This window comes from Capricornis sumatraensis, chromosome 19 (genome assembly GCF_032405125.1).
Source record: "Capricornis sumatraensis isolate serow.1 chromosome 19, serow.2, whole genome shotgun sequence".
NCBI lineage: Eukaryota > Metazoa > Chordata > Mammalia > Artiodactyla > Bovidae > Capricornis > Capricornis sumatraensis.
The window spans coordinates 28,649,765-28,664,139 of record NC_091087.1 but is presented as its reverse complement, the minus strand read 5'-3'; the positions used below and the strand labels follow the sequence as shown (position 1 = coordinate 28,664,139).

Sequence of the window (14,375 nt, the reverse complement as noted above, 5' to 3'; positions counted from 1 at the left end):
TGAAGACATTGTTAGAGCAATGTCGCTCAATTGTTTGAACTCCTTAACTTACATGCAAAAAATCAGTCATCTATTTTTAGTCATTTACTTGCCGACAGTTCCATTCATTCCTTCGTATTTATTGAAAAGAAGGAATTGGAAACCATCTAACTTGTGAAAGGATTTGTTACTTGAGACATTGGTCATTGAATTTCTCAGTTTGGGGAAGGTATACCAAAAATGCTTAATGGAGATTTCAAATGACTATTGTTATTTTTTTCACTTAGAGACCGTGTTTAACTCAGATTACCTAAAGGATTGAGAAGATTAAAATATTGTTAAATTTAAACTACACCTTTACAAATACAGTTTATTTTAAAACAAACAAAAATTTTTTTTTTTGGCTGCAATGTGCAGCTTGCAGAATCTTAATTCCCAAACCAGAGATTGAACCCAGGCCCTCAGCAGTGAAAGCATGGCGTCCTAACCATTGGACTGCTCGGGAATTCCCTTAAAATGCTTTTTGTTTTATCACTTGCTTTAATTATGTTTTTATGTTTTGTCAAAACCTTGGGTCTATAGATTTTAACTTATTCTGCTTATGGAAAATGTCAACTGTAAAATCTGATTTAATGAATGATTTCTTATCATCAAACCAATTACTTCATTCAGATTTGCTTTTTGTCAGAAAAAGTAACTTCATCCCCCCCCCCATTTCATTGTGAACATTTTCATGCATACAGAAAAGATGAATAAATTGTAAAGTGAGCACCTATGATACTTATCACCTAGATCCTACGATGAACGTTTTGTCATATTTGCTTTATGACATGTCTGTTTATATATCCCCTTAATCATTTATCAAGTATGCTTATATATCCCTCTAACCATTTATTGTAGCCCAGGTGGTGCTAGTGGTCAAGAGCCTGTTTGCCAGTGCAGATGTAAGAGACACTGATTTGATCCTTGGGTTGGGAGGATCTCCTAGAGGAGGACATGGCAACCTACTCCAGTATTCTTGCCTGGAGAAGCCCATGGATGAGGACCCTGGTTGGCTACAGTTCACGGGATCGCAGAGAGTCAGATATGACTGATGACATGTGCACTCACACAACCATTTATCAGTCCACCTCCTTTTTTTATGCATTTCAAAGTGAATTGGAGACATGGGTATAATTTACTCCTAATATTTGAGTGTGCATATTGACTCTAATGTTTGGTATTTGTTTAGAGGTTCTTTAATACTTGAGTATGCATGTTGACTCTAATGCTTGGTATTTGTTTAGAGGTTCGTGGAGGTAAAATTAATAAACAGTGAAATGCACAAGGAATGCAGAAGAATGTGTGTCATTAGGTGCATCCTGACAAATGTGTGGATGAAACTCCCCACAAAATGTACATAGCCATCACCTCAGAAAGTTTCCTCATCCCATTTCCCAGTTGGCTCCCACCTCTGTCCCTTGGAGGCAACCACCTTGTTTCACTGTTTATTAGCTTTGCTTCTTCCAGAACTTCAAAGAAGTGGAGTCGTATATGTAGGTACTTTTACGTAAGGTTTATTTCACTCAGTGTAGTGAGATTCATCTCTCTTGTTGCATCTTGATTTAGCTGCAGTTTCTTCTGACTCTTTGCAACCCCATTGACTGTAGCCTGCCAGTCTCCTCTGTCCATGGGATTTTCCAGGCAAGAATACTGGAGTGGGTTCCATCTCCTCCTTGAGGGCATCTTCTCAACGCAGAGATCGAACCTGCATCTCCTGTATTGGCAGGCAGGTTCTTTACCACTGACCCACCTGGGAAGGCTGTTGTTGCATGCATCAGTAGTCTATTCCTTTTTATTGCTGAGAAATATTCTAGCATATATGTGTATGTACCACATTTTATTCTCCTGTTAATGGTCACTTGAACTCTTTCCAGGTTTTGGTGATCATGCATAAAGCTTCTGTCACTGTCCATGTGCAGGTCTTCATTCTTTTTAGTTGAATACCTTGGAGTAGAATTGCTGGGTCACAGAATTGTATCTGTTAAATTGTGTGAAAAATCAGCATAGCTTTTCTAAAAGCGATTGAACCATCATACAATAATGTATGGAAGTTCTGATCGGCAATATTAAATGTTGGCAAACTGTGGAGCAGTCTTTTAATTTTAGCCATCTGGTAGTAGCGGTACATAATATGTAGTAGTATCTCATTGTGGTTAAATTTGCATTTCTTTGATGACTAATAATGTTGAGCAGTTTTTCAAGTGCTTATTGTCCAGTTGTATATCTGTGTGAAATGCCTTTTGAGGATTCTGTGCTCTTTTTTTAAGTGTGCTTTTAAAAAAATTTTTTTTCTTTAACTTTTGAGTTGTTAAGATTTCTTATATACTCTAGATACTTGCCATTTGTTAGGTACGGTTGCAGATATTTTCTACCGTTTTGTAACTTGCATAATTATTTTCTTAATGGTGTCTTGATGTGCAGACATTTGGTAAGTCCTGTGTATCAAAACTTTCTCTGATGATCATTGCTTTCTGTGTCTTCCGTAGGGAACCTTGCTCTGCATCCCCCCACCCAAGCTCACAAAGATAGGACACGTTTCCTTAGAGAAGTTTTAAAAAGTTAAAACTTTTAGGTCTCTCTGATTCCTACTGATGTTTACAGATGGTGTGAGTTGGAGGTCAAGGTTCATTCCCTACCCCCCAGCGATATTTGGTTGTTTAAGCACCGTTTGTTTAAAAAGCCCTTTCCCCCTGAATAACCTGAAGGCATGTATATTATTGGGGTTTCATTGAATATGTGGATCAATTTGGTAGGAATTAGCTTTTTAATAGTATTGAATTTTCCACTTTGTGAACATGGTGTATGCCATTTTAAAATTTAAACATTGAAAAAAAATAAATAAAATTTAAACATTGTTAGTATTTATTTCCAGAAACATTATAGAAATCGTTTTGAAATAAATTGCAGAATTCATTTGAAGATTATTAGTGTGGTCAAGGCTAAAATAAGCCAGTGATTATACTTTTGTGGTCAGAAGTACAAAGTAAACCTGGTGTCCTCTCATAGCTTAATCTGTCATGTGACTTAAAGTGTAGCTGAAATTATAAGGATGGTTTCCTTGAGCATCTGTGCATCATGCATTCTCTGTAATTAGCACTCTGGTTAACAGTACATTGTCTCTTGGAGTTGTGATTGACTCAAGTTTAGCCTTTACAGTTTGATAACGAGTGTAAGGAAAGGTTAATAGTAAGCTGCAGCCTGAGGGTCGGCTTTGATGTGCCAGGCAGCAGGAAAGTGGCTGGGGAGAATGAACACTGTGAGGAGGGTGTTGAGTAAGAATGGGGTGATTACCTGGAAGAGAGAGACTAGGGTAGGAAGACCATTTTAAACTCGGACTGCTCAAAGTGTGGTCAGCACGTGAGTAGTGTAGGCATCACTTGGGAGTAGGTTAAGAACACAGATTCCAGGGCCCAACCCACACCTGCTGAGGCAGTCAGTGTTGTTGATTGCCGAGTCATCCCCATGCCCTTGAAAGTCTGAGAAGCACTGCTTTAGGGGAACATGTAGTCTTCCTGGCGTGCGTGGTCAAGGGCCCCAGTGCAACAGTGGTTGACATGATATTGACAGGTGTCTGACTTCTTGCATGGTGGCTCTTTTGCTTCAGGTTACCAAAATGGATTTACAGAATCGTTCCTGTTTTCCTGATTTGGCAGAAGTGGCAGGGTTGGGGGATAGTCTTTCAAATGGTCTTTTTAGAAATACATTCTTAGAAATGCCACTTTATGAGCTTTAAAAAAACTTTTAAGAACATAAAGCATTGATTTAAGTAGCCTCAGCTTACTGTAAAGTCAGTTATTCAGAAGAAATCTAGTGGGGACCAGTGACGCAGTGTCCTCTCCTGTTCCCAGGGGCTGAATTTAGAGGCGAAGCTGAGATTTTGTAAGAGAGTTGAAGTATGGTTGCTGTATCGACTGTAATAGTGTGCTTGTCAAAGTGCTAAAGAGGAAAAAGAAAGAACACCACTTTTGTGATACTGTTTGTGCAATGACTAAAGGAAGATAAATCCGTGAGTGGCCTGCTACCCTCCCCCGTTAAGCTGTGTTTTTCTGTGTTCCTTTACCAACATCTATCGACAAACAACGTTTTCACAGTTATAGTCATGATGTAGATGCAGCTTTGTAGTCTGTTAAGTCATTTAACATATTTCTCTGCCCCCAACCCCTTCTCTTCCCTCCTTATCCATCTGCTTTTCTGCCTTCTTCCTCCTCCTTCCTTTCATCCCGTATGTCCTTGACTGCTTCCCTAGCTCTGGTCTCTGGTTCATCCTGAGTGCTTTACCACATTAATTATTGTTCAACAGTGTAAAGAGACAGTTCACTACACTTCTGAGCATCAGTTTCATTTTCCTGCCTCAGTTCTTCTTGGCTTGGTTGGCCCAAACAAACCTTGCTTACCTTCTCTCCTGTTAACTCCTCTGAACTAGATCCCCTTTCCCCTAGGATCAGCTCATGCGGCATCTGCTCTGTGAAGCCATCTTGTGTTTCCTGGGGGCCTCAGCTGACTTCTTGCAAGCACCATGGGCCTTTATACTATGGATCCTGCACAATGGTTTCATAAATGGAGGCCTGAAGTCACTCTTCTCTCCTTGTTTCACCTCCTTAGTTGCCAGATGCTCAAGAATGATAGTTGCAGAGGACCATGAGCAATGTCATGCCAAGTCTTGTTGGCAGAGGAGTCATCAGCGGACAGACAGGTTCTTAGACTCAGGATGGAGAAGATTAGAGGTGAGGCTGTACTCCTCTTGAGGGCTTCCCAGGTGGTTTAGTGGTAAAGAACCTGCCCGCCAATGCAAGGAGACCCAGGTTCGATCCCTCTGTCAGGAAGATCCCCTGGAGGAGGAAATGGCAACCCACCCCAATGTTCTTGCCTGGAGAATTCCATGGACAGAGGATCCTGGTGGGCTACAGTCCATGGGGTTGCAGAGAGTTGGATAAGACTGAGCATGCCTGCCGGAGAAGGCAATGGCACCCCACTCCAGTACTCTTGCCTGGAAAATCCCATGGATGGAGGAGCCTGGAAGGCTGTAGTCCATGGAGTCGCTGAGGGTCAGACACGACTGAGCGACTTCACTTTCACTTTTCACTTTCATGCATTGGAGAAGGAAATGGCAACCCACTCCAGTGTTCTTGCCTGGAGAACCCCAGGGACGGGGGAGCCTCGTGGGCTGCCATCTCTGGGGTCGCACAGAGTCGGACATGACTGAAGTGGCTTAGCTGTAGCTGAGCATGCCTGCATGCATATAACTCTGAGCCCTAGAATCAGCCCTTGGGTCACCTCTGCGTTTTGATCCTCTCAGTGGTCATTCTGTTCTAGACTGTGACAAACCTTGGACTTTGGGTCAGTTTACTTGAGTTTTCCAGTTGCTAAGAAATTTGGGCGATTATGAAGAAGGTAACATATTTTCAAGGGGAGATCATTTTAAAATCCTGAACCAAATCAAGAAACTTAATCAGAAATGTTGCAGTTGGTATTGATATGGAAACTTGCAGGGTTCGGGTTGATATAGAAAGTGTTTAAGCTGAGAGTCTCTGTTCAAACAGATTGCCTTAGAAGTAAGTCTCACCTCATCACGTGCTGGTTCCAAGCTTCTAGTATCTTCGGAGTGTCTGGTGTGTGCTTGGCTAAAGATTATAAGGAATATTCTCCAATAAAAGGGGTCAAGTTCCTGCCCAGCATCAGATGTGAGTTTGAGAAGCAAAGACAGGCTTTCCTCAGTAAAATCAGCCTTTGAATTTCAGCCCTTTCAGCTTACTGAGCATTTGCCCATGTTGACAGTTTACCTCTCAGACTTTCTGTCAATACAGGTCGAAGGGGTAGAGAGCGGAAGTGGGTAAATTTGGAGAGCTGGGATCATTAGAAAAGAGGCTTTTGGAGTAAAATGTTTCTGAACACAATCGCCACAGATAAGAGTGAATCGTGGCCGCCAGTCCACCTAGGACAGTATCTGCTGAACTCGCTGCATGGGTAGAGTTGTTAATGTTTGCCCCGTTTCTCTCTCCAGAGTGCCTTGGTTTGGATGACAAATTGTATGGTCACCTACTGAAACCAAAATACCAATACAATAGTTGGTGCCAGACACTGTACCAAACACTGTATGTATTCCTCAACAAAACACCTGAGAGGAAGCTGCTTTGGCCACTTTACAGGTGAAAGATGCTCAGAAAGGTTTAGTAACTTGACTGAGATCACGCAATGGCAGGTCTTGTGAGTAAAGCAAGATCTAAAAAACTTTTAAAGTCACTTTATTTTTCCTAGCCTACCACACTGAAGGTTTAACAGGTGTGTCTTCTGTTAGTTGGAGGAACTAGTGAAGGAATTCTGCGATGGTAGTGCAAGCCTTTATCTGAAGGAAACAGTGGGATGGAGAACGTCTGGGTAAAGGTGAAGGTGGTGCGTCAGTGGGAGTGCTGGTCGTCGGGGGAGAGGTATACCGTACTGAGACCTCCAAGCTCCTGTATGGCTTGCAGCCGCCTATTCCTAGGTGACCTTTAATGGTCACTCATTTGAAAAGACCCTGATGCTGGGAAAGATCGAAGGCGGGAGGAGAAGGGGACGACAGAGGATGAGATGGCTGGATGGCATCACTGACTCAATGGACATGGGTTTGAGTAAACTCTGGGAGTTGGTGGACAGGGAGGCCTGGCGTGCTGCAGTCCATGGGGTCAAAAAGAGTCGGGGTGATTGTATAGACCAGTGCTACTCAAACTTTTAAGTGCATTAACGTCAGCTGGGAATCTTATTAAGATGTAGATCAATTCCAATTCCAGAAGTCTTAGGTGAGGGCTGAGAGGCTGTATGACAAGATTCTGGTGACACTGATTTCGTTGGTTGGCCACGCTAGACTTTGGGTAGCAAGAGCACAGTTGATAGCTAGATTCTCTCTGCGTGTGGCATGAGGTCCCCATAAACACAAAGGCCCTGATTTTAGCCGGGGATGGGAGAAATGATTGCTTCTAGATATGGGTGTGTGCACAGTGTGGTGGAAGGGACCATACAGAGAGTTTGTAAGGGGGGATGGGTAGTTACTTACATATGGGTGTTTTTAAAGGAAGCATTATGTCCTTATTACATATGGATTATTTTTAAAGTATGTCGTAAGCTTGGGGGAAGGGTGGACAGAGAAGCTGGTGGGGGAGTGGTCTGGGGTGGGGGCAGCGCCAGCATGGGTGGGCTCTTGCTCTGCCTGCGCAGTGGTGAAGAGGTTTTGACAGACACAGGCTCGGAGCAGGCAGAGTATCTACAGCCAGACAGGAATAACGTGGATGGATGACACAGCAGCAGAGCTCTTTAAAAAAAAAAAACCCTCCGAGGGGAGGAGTCCCTCCCACAGACTGGCCGATCTCCCCATCTTGGCTGTGCCTGAGCGCCTGTGGACAGAAGGGGACACTCTGGAGGCTCTGGCCAGCCATTCCTGTGGCTAACAGCAGTAGCTCCCACTCTGCCCACCTTGTACCCTGTCCCGGGTGGTCCCAGGTGGGCATGATTCCTGTGTCTGGTTGCTTCTTGCTGTAGAATGGCAGAGCAAGCAGGGTCCCTGGTCTCAGTGTGAGCAGCCTGCCTGCCATGTGGCTGGGACCCTCACTGTACCCTCCTTTCTAAGGACGAGGCCTTGTGATTGGAGGTCATGTTGGAAGAGACGGGTGGATATAGGAGAGTATGTTGGCAGATAGGAAGTGGCAGAGGTCCCAGAGGTTCTGGGCAGAGCTGGACTTGGTGCTGGGGCTGTGACTGGTCATGGGAATAGGGCTGTGGTCCCAAGCAGCTCCCCTGCCTGGAGAGAGGGTCTGGGTAGCCGGAGGTACCAGGGCCCCTCCCGTGGCCGGTGTGCTCTGGAGGAGCAGGGCCAGGGGCTGTGAGCTCGTAAACCTGGGGCTTCTGACAAGGCGCATACTACCTCCGAGATTGCTTCTGCTGTTTTGGTCTGATCAGGCTCTGTGAGGGGAGTGTTTCTGTGCCTGCAGTTGCAGGAGAGGGAGCTGGTCCTGCTATGAGATTGATGCCCACCCTTTTGGAGTGAGGGAACTTGGGAACTGGGAGTAAGTATCCTAGTCAGGGAGCTTCCCTGGTGGTTCAGATGGTAAAGAATTTGCCTGCAACGCGGGAGACCTGGGTTCAATCCCTGGGTCGGGAAGATTCTCCTGGAGGAGGGCATGGCAACCCACTCCAGAATTCTTGGTTGGGAAATCCCTATGGACAGAGGAGCCTGGCAGGCTACAGTCCATGGGGTCCCAAAGAGTCGGACACGACAGCGACTGAGCACATCTTTGTCAGGACAGGTCTTACTCTGGCGTTTGGGTGACCCAGTGACTCCCCCGCCCCCTGACGAAACTGACCCCTTTCTTGGTAGCCAGCTGCTGCTGACAAGCCTGGAACACCAGGTGTTGTTCCCCAGGGTTCGAGTGAGCTGTGTTTTCTGAAGCCTGTCCCACCCCGGCAGTAAACACTGCTGTGTCAGGGTAGGGCTCAGGGGCCACTTGGAGCACACAGATTTTTGCTAGCAGAATTGTGAAGCTTTGCATCGGGCTGCAAAACCAGGGCTTGAGCAAGCAGCTGGAGAGAGTCCAGGACTAGAGTGTTTTTGGGTTTGGGGGCGGAGAGCAGAGGGAGGGGAGGGAGGGGCAGGAGGGCAGAGCTGGCCGAGCAGGCAGCCTGCTGCTTTGGCTCCGCTGTCAGCAGAGAGGACTTCAGTCGTGCCTCAGGCCGCTTGGCCACCATTGCTGGAGACCGGAGGGCGCTGCCTCGCAGCTGGACTTACCAGCACCGCACCCGGACTGTTCCCAGCGGCTGTTGTGCCTTCTTTTCCCTGGGAGGCAAGTCCCCTCCCTGCCGGTCCCCGCTCCTCCCCGCTCTCTGAGGGGTGATGCCGCTCTCCATTGCATGGCTCAGCCGGCTGATGTCACTGGCAGCGGGGAGCATCAGCAGCCTGATCACATGCTGGCCCAGTCTGTAATGCAGACGGGATAGGGGTGTGTGTGTGGGGAGGGGGCTGTATGGCAGCCGCTCCTGCTTTAACACCCCCAAAAGTGCAGAGGCAGCGGCTGCAGCATCCGGCTAGCTTGGATGTCTAGTCTTCGAGCCTGAGGAAACTATTCTTAATATTATTTATTGTTGATAATTCTGGGGAAACAGCCCTTAACTCTGGGCTTCTGCTGTTTTCCTGTCTAAAGCAGACTTCCAGGACTCGGAAGAAACAGTCACAAGCAGGATGCTTTTCCCCACCTCTGCGCAAGATTCTTCCCGTGGCCTCCCAGATGCAAATGACTTGTGCCTTGGCCTGCAGTCCCTGAGCCTCACAGGCTGGGACCGACCCTGGAGCACCCAGGACTCAGACTCCTCAGCCCAGAGCAGCACACACTCGGGTGAGTGCCGGAAGATGAGCCAGCGGGGGGAGGGGGCGCATGGGGTGTGGAGCAAGGATATCCACAGCAACAGTTGCTCTCTTCCCCTTTGCATCCCCCACCGCCCCCCATACAACATGGAGCTGTTTCGCAAAAGATGGAAATGCTGGCTGTGAGTGTGGCAGGACAGATGGTGGCTCGTAAAGGCAGGCACCGCTTTCCCACTCACCCTGACACATTCCCTGGAGTTGTTAGTCTGTACCTGAAGTGGCCCTGAGAAGGGTCCCCAAGGTGATAGCCTTATGCAGAAAAGATCCAGCGAACCCCCTAGTGCCCAGGCCTGCCTTGGAGATGATGAAGCAAAACACTTTTAGGCGGGGGAGGGGACTTTAGGGGCTGATGACTGGATGTCCAGATTCTATTTCCTAGTGGCTTCTAAAACTAGGGAGCTCTGTGTAAAGGATGGGCGGTCCCCGAATCATAGCGAGGGAAGAATTTTAGCCATATGGGAGGCTGGTTAATCCTAGGGTATTGGAATTGGCTTCACATAAGGCTGAGAGCATTGATCCTGGAAAAGGGGGTAGGCAGGGTGAGCCGGGTGGAGTAACTCTCGGCTATGGAGGCCTTTTTTCTTTCTTTTTTTCTTTGTGTTAAGGGTGACCAAGTGGATGAAGGAAGAGCCATTCCCCTTAGGGTCCCTTGTCATCCTGGAAGGATTCGATGGGGACAGATTGAAGGGGGCTTCTTGGCAACCCCTCTAACTGCTTCTCCTCAGACCTCCCACTGCCCATTAATTTCCCTCTCATGGTTCAAGGGGGTGGGTTGGCCAGACGCAAATCCTGGAGCATTCAGGAAGAAATGTGAACTTAAGAAATAACTGTAACTATACAAAAAAATCTTAAGTATTTTGCTTTATGTGCGTTACACCTTAATAAGGAGCATCTTGGCAGCAGATAATTTTAAATGATGGAAAGCGAGGGTGGGGGCAGCCATTTACCATTGGTGCTGACAGTGGGATTCACAGAGCCTGCTGTCCCCCCCGCAACCACCCCCGCTCCAGAACCGGGCAGCAAGATTCCTCTGGCCTCCACCCTGTTTGGCGCAGGTCTTTTTTTAGAATGCTTTGCAGAGGCTAGGACTGTTGTGTCTGTTGGCATTTTGGTGCCTAGTTGTTTTGGTAAATCCCATTTGATTGGGGGGGTGGGGGGTAGAGGCTAGGTTTGTTTTTTTTTTTTCTCTCAGGTGAGGAAGAGCTTTACCTTAAGTAACTACCTCTGGGTTAAGGTAGAATTTCTTGAACTACTAGCCTTTGGCTGACTCAGGATTTTCCCTGGGCTGGGAAGTGTGGTGTCACTGTTTGGTGTCCCGTGCCTGGATATCTCGGCTTTGAGGCGGTGGTAGTTTGCTTCACATTGGAACCCTGAAGCCGGCCGAGGGGGTGGGGGGGGCATGTAAACCTGACCTTGTCCCCACCCTCACTGCTGGCTCTGAGCAGAAGACGGAGAGCCCCTGCACAGGAGGTGACCAGTGTCTGACCAGGGCGCCATCCTTCCCTGGCCTCACGCTGGGTGTGGCACTTCCTTGGTTCTGGCTTCTCTTAGCTACAGGGGCCCTTCTGGAATGCATTATAGCACGTAGAAATGCAGGAGAGGCCAGCCTGGGGCTTGGAGAGGTTGGCCTGAAAGTCATTCTGAAATCAGGCTGGGAAAAAAAAAAAGCTTGTGTCCAGCCACAATTTCCTCGGCTTCCCCAGCAACCCACCTGAAAGGCCTGTGCTCGTAGCTCTTTGTCTCTAAAGTGGAGATGGATTTTCTTCCCCACATCCCAAGCACTTTACTTATAAATATTATGTGATTTTCTGCATCAGAGAGATCCTATACTCTGTGGCCCTAGCATCCGTGGGGAACCCAGAAAGTTATCCCAGTGGTACGATTTAAATGGCCCTGGGCAGGTTAGTGTGGGTATGTCTTCCTTTCCGAGGGCTGAGGACACACCCACCCATCCCTGATCCCCACGTTATCCTTGGACTTGGGAGCTGGGGTGATGGCCATCTCTCTTCTTTCCCTGAGCCCTGGGCCTTCTTGGAAAGCCCACAGGAGGGTACTGCCTCCTGGAGTGGGACGCAGCCCTCCCACCAGCCAGCTGCACCCTTGCCAGCGATGCAGGAACATGCAGCCCACATTCCAGTGCCTACACTGCCTTCCCATCTGAAGAGCAGCCAGCTCGGTTTCTCCAGGGAGGGAGGAGGCGTTTCAGCAGCTCTGGACAGTCGAAGAGTCGTCCTTGCAGACAGCCTGGTACCTTGCTGTTTCTGTGAGGAGCACGTGGTGCAGGCTTCTTCCTTGGGCTCTGCTGGGTGATATATTGCCCCATGTGGCTGTTGGCTCACATCTGACCATTTTCTACAACTCTCAGGTTCTGAGCAGCATGTAGGGGGCAGGGTTGGAGGTAGCAGGGCTCTTGCTGGAGAAATCTTGGGGCTAAATTTGTTCAACACATACTGAGCACTGGCTGTGTGCCAGGCACTGTGTTAGGCACTCAAGGTGCACCAGTGATAAAATTGTTTCCCTTAAAAATGCCCTTGACTATTGAAGGGAAATAGATGGGGCTATATACCAAATACAGCATGACAGCTGCTCTGCCCAGGGGCTCCATTTTCTCCCCTAAGGAATTGTTTGACATTGAGGCAACATTTCATTGGATTCTCCCATGGGGATCTGTCTCCGGGGGCTGGAGTCCTTCTGCCTTGTGGGTTTCATTGGCCTGGGGGACCTGCAGGAAGACCCTGGGGTGGGATCTGCTTTTGAGCATTGTGCCTGCAAGGCCAGCATTGGTTGGGGTGTGGTGCTCTGTGAGGCACCTCCCTTCCAGACTGTGCCTACCCTTGAGGCCTCAACTCAGGCTGGGAAGGAAGCCTTCCTGCCCATGAGGGCAAGATGAACGTTAGAAGTGACCCCAGTGACGTGTCCTACTTGCAGTGTCTGAAGTCCTGTAATGGAACAGGAGGGCCGTTAAGGCCCTGATCCTTAATGTCCTGGGATGGGGAGAGAGAGACTAATCACCATTTAGCGACTATTTCCTATGTGAAGTGTGTCACGTGGCTTTAATGCTGTCACAGTCCTATAAAGTGGGTACTATTATTGTTCCCATCTCAAAGATGAGGAAGTAATGCTCACAGAGCTTGTGGAATGCCAAGAGCGACACAGCTCCCAGAATTTGAACCTGGGTTTCTTTGATCCCAAGCCTCTTGTGCTTTTCTCTCCCACCTGGCTCCTGTGGGCAGAGCCCAAACTCTTGAGCAGGAACACTCACAGTGGGTTGTCTCCGTGTACAATTCCAGGGCTGCTTGGCCATAAGGTCTCCTTTGCAGAGGTCCCCAAGGCCAGGGCACGAGGCAGATGATTCTGACTCCCTCTTCACCCTGTGTCTCAGCCCGTCAGCTGTGCATCTGATGTGTTTGTCTCCCTGCCTTCCCCCAGTGACTCTTTTGCACGCAGTATTACTCAGCAGGAAGTGGGGTGACTGAGAACCTACTTCAGGGGACCTGGAAATAAGGGCTCCTAACGAATGCCTTGTGCAGAAGCCCAGTGTGCTGACCAGATGCTCAGCCTGAGGGTGCCAAAGGACACGTCCTGTTCCCGCCCACTCTCCTTAGAAGTCCTTGAGGTTAACCTGTTCACCCTCCTTGGTTTCTGTCCCAGCTGCTCACTAGTGAATAGCATGTTCCCTGTGCTGGAGAACTTGCAGGCTCACCGCTGTCTGCAGGCCGATTGAGCCTGGGGTGAGAGGGGCGTCTTCAGCAATTTGTTCCTGCTGGTGCTCTGCTTCCAGATAACCTTTCTGAGGCAACATTCAAAACAGGGTTGGGTTCCTCCCTGTGGAACATGGCCTTCTGGGCCCAGCCAAGTTCTCCTCACATCTACCTTGGCTGTCCAGTTCTTCACCGCTCTGTCCCCAGTATGTAGCACAGTGCCTGGTCCTGGTGTTTCAGCAGGTATTTATTGAATGAATGATAAGTGCTGAGTTAATTCTCAGTAAGTTTGAACTGCAGAATTCAGACAAGGTCTCTCTTTCTTCTGCCTCCTCCTTGTGTTGATCATCCTGACGGACAGATGGTTCCAAACGATCAGTATCTCTGAGCCCCCATAGCTTTTAGGGCGTGATGGTGCCCTTACAGAAGGTTTCTGTCATACTCTGGACCATGAATTCTGCTGTGGAGTCAGGTAGTTCACTGAGGAATAACTTGCAGTGCAGAGTGGAGGGGGCCTGGAGAAGCACTGTGGAAACAGGACACCTCCCTGCAGAGGGAACTTGAGGAGCTTGGGTGCAGGGGCCAGGCGCTGCTGACCTTCCCTGGGGCTCGAGCAGGCCGTTGCTTCAGGGAATGAAACTTGTCCAGTGACCAAGACTGGGGAGAAAGGCTGTGTTGGGTACCACCTTGGACCTGTGGGATCCAGAGTGGGTGGAAGGAGTTCAGACTCACAAGAGCACCGCCTGAGCTGGGGTGTGATGTGGAGTTGCAGGGTTGGGGTCACAGGAAAAGAGCATTCTGTTAGCTTTCTGTTATGTCTGCAGTACGTGCTGCTCTCCCCGCCTTCCTCCTGTGTATTCGGTTAGATTTTGAGCAGGCAGCCTGGAACCAAGGGTTGGTATAGGGAAGAAGGTTCCAGGTATGCGGCCTTGTGTCTCAGACTAGGGATCTTCCCAGGTGGCTCAGTGAAAGAAAGAATCTTCCTGCCAATGCAGGAGACAAGGGTTGCATTCCTGGGTTGGGAAGATCCCCTGGAGGAGGAAATGGCAAGCCACTCTAGTATTCCTGCCTGGGAAATCCCATGGACAGAGGAGCCTGGCAGGGTATAGTCCATGGGGTCACAAAGAGTCAGACAGGACTGAACAACTAAAGAACATCATCATCATCTCAGGCTAGAGATAATGGTTCCCGATCTGGGTGTCCCTCAGGACTTCTCCCATCAGACAGGTGGCACGCAGCTGTGATGGGCTCTTGCAAGCTGAGCT

At 48.4% G+C, this 14,375-nt stretch overlaps 1 protein-coding gene across 3 annotated transcripts in view; it reads left to right on the top strand.

The window, feature by feature from the left end:
• The window catches only part of CPEB1 (cytoplasmic polyadenylation element binding protein 1), an 86,672-nt gene that overhangs the window by 53,564 nt on the left and 18,733 nt on the right, over positions 1-14,375 (top strand). For 2 of the 3 annotated variants that reach the window (XM_068991160.1, XM_068991161.1), the window contains exon 3: positions 9,192-9,380. In XM_068991160.1, the coding sequence (XP_068847261.1) occupies positions 9,192-9,380 (189 nt within the window). Of the gene's footprint in view, positions 1-9,191; positions 9,381-14,375 lie in introns of those variants that run through there. The other variant, XM_068991162.1, reaches the window with a different exon arrangement.